Source organism: Sprattus sprattus (assembly GCF_963457725.1).
Source record: "Sprattus sprattus genome assembly, chromosome: 14".
In the NCBI taxonomy this organism is placed as follows: domain Eukaryota; kingdom Metazoa; phylum Chordata; class Actinopteri; order Clupeiformes; family Clupeidae; genus Sprattus; species Sprattus sprattus.
The window spans coordinates 6,336,029-6,338,528 of NC_137912.1; the positions used below are offsets into that span (position 1 = coordinate 6,336,029).

Below are 2,500 nucleotides of genomic sequence, written 5' to 3' on the forward strand. Positions count from 1 at the left end.
TTTTTTTAGTCAGCATCGAGTATACCCACTTCTCAGAACAGGGCGTTTATCCTGTGGTGTATGGGCTGCAAAAAAAAAGTTAAGAGTATACCCACTTCTCCAGGGACCACTACACCACTGCTCACCCACCTTCTCTTTCATGCCCTCCACGTGCTGCTTGAGCAGGGGCACCACAGTGTTGGGTGGCAGTCCTTTCTCCAGCTGGTTCACATACTTGCCGTACTTCGCCACCTGGGCACTCAGCACCTCTGGGTCCACCTCATCGAACTTACACTAAATGCATGAAGAAAAGGCTTCCATGAGACGAAGCATAGATGCTTGTGAAGAACACATTTTAGGCATACTATAGTATAGTTTTAAAAAAAGCCTAAAAACGTATCTGTTTTCAAAAGCTTTCTGCTAATCAATATTCATTGTTGTTTTATATGTATATGTAGCACTTTGAGATTTGTATAATGTAAAGTGCAATACAAATAAAATGTATTATTATTATTAGTATTATTATTATTATTAGTAAGGTTTCTGTACATGGCTATTTTACCGGGTAGACTGTGTAAACATACGGTATGAAGTAAACAGAATGGGTTTTACCATCGTTCTTAACAGTATAAATGTAGCATACATATTAAGTGTATCTACTGATTAGTGGGAGAGCATGTAATCCTTGGCAAATCACACTCCACCAGAGCTAATGAGGCGTTAAGCCTGAAAGTGTCTGTGTGCAGCCTGGCACTGAGTAAAGAAGAGCTGCATGTGTGTCTGTATGCAGCCTGGCACTGAGTAAAGAAGAGTTGCATGTGTGGAGGTCCTGTACACAGAGGAAAGCCTTTCATAAACACACACACACACACACACACACACACACACACACACACACACACAGCCTGTACGCCGAGAAAAGCCCACCTCCATCCACCCTTTCTCCAGGGCCTCCCACTCCTCCAGCGCGTCCCACAGCAGCTGCTTCAGCTTCACCTCAGCACTCAGCTCCTCCAGGGCCTCGAACCTGGTCACCTCCACCTGTGGGGCATTCACATGTTACTCACATGGCCAGAGGCATTCACATGTTACTCATATGATCAGAGGCATTCACATGTTACTCATATGATCAGAGCCATTCACATGTTACTCACATGCTTAGGGGCATTCACATGTTACTCATATGACCAGAGGCATTCACATGTTACTCATATGATCAGAGGCATTCGCATGTTACTCATATGATCAGAGGCATTCACATGTTACTCATATGATCAGAGGCATTCACATGTTACTCATATGATCAGAGGCATTCACATGTTACTCATATGATCAGAGGCATTCACATGTTACTCATATGATCAGAGGTTGATTTTTGGGGAAAATTAGGGGGGGAGGGGTCTACTTAGTCTGTTCACGATTGGGCAATAATCTAACAAGCACAAGCATTATCAACAATAATCCACAAGGGATGGTAGATTAACAAAGGGGGTGGTTTTTGTCCAAAGGACCGCCAGGGAGGTGGCATCCACCCTCTACTTGAGACCTGCCTTTACTCCTCTGTGAGAGGAGAGGTCGTAGTTAAGGTCATAGGTTGGAGGAAGGTCAGGGTTCAGGGTAAAGGTCAAGGTCGGAGTTCATGTTTACGTTTGGGGTCGGATTAGGGGTATAGATTAAGCAAAGGGATGAAGGGAGGGGGTTGGAGATAGGATTAGGATTATGTCTAGGACAAGGATTGGAGTTAGGGTTGGAGGCAGATGATTGTTGCAGGTCGTTCAAATCCAAGTGGCGAAAGGAGAGGAAGTAAGACTGCCGCTGGGGCCAGCATGTCAGGTGGCATGACCGATGTACGTGGCTTTAGTGACGGCATTGAGTAAACATGGGTGCACGGCTCCCTCTGGTGGAGGGAGAAGTAACTACAGTACCTTGAAGTTCTTCTGGTAGGACTTGCACTGGAAGGACTGGGCCTGCAGCTCATCAACAGAGATTTGGATCTCGCACAGGATCCCGCGGACCTTGCTCTTGTCTGCATTGATGTCGAAGATTTGTCTGTCCTGCAGAGACAGAGAGGGGCACACCCATGCTTAATGAGATCAGCCGCTGGACAACACACTGGACTTCCACTATGAACTGCACATAAAAAAGAGCAGATGTCTGGGCATAACACACAGTTTTCACACACAGCATTTTACTTTCTTTATTATTGATGTTGTTTTCAGGACCCCCAGTCCACTTCATCATAAAACAAATATCAGTTTGAGAAACAATCTAGTAAATACTGGGCAGATTTTTTGGGGGGGAAACACTGTTTAACAAACTTTGATGGAAAGCCTCTTTTAAACAGTCCACCAACTGAAACAAAGAGCAGAGAGTATTAGTAATGTATTTAAAGTGATGACAAATGACAACATGGCACATTGTACATGTCCACGCAATGGCTCTCAGTGCCCTAAGGTTTCCCCTTCAGTTGCCTAGTAAGTTGTTCATTGTATCATCTTCTTAAACTTCATAGACCATTGCA

General features: G+C 44.6%; 1 protein-coding gene across 1 annotated transcript in view; it reads right to left on the reverse strand.

Moving 5' to 3' along the window:
- dnah6 (dynein, axonemal, heavy chain 6) overlaps positions 1–2,500 on the reverse strand; it is a gene marked incomplete at both ends in the record, with an annotated part of 66,113 nt that overhangs the window by 54,298 nt on the left and 9,315 nt on the right. Inside the window, 3 exons of the mRNA XM_080851363.1 lie at positions 130–273; positions 907–1,020; positions 1,905–2,033. Coding sequence (XP_080707489.1) covers positions 130–273; positions 907–1,020; positions 1,905–2,033 — 387 coding nt within the window. The remainder of the gene's footprint in view (positions 1–129; positions 274–906; positions 1,021–1,904; positions 2,034–2,500) is intronic.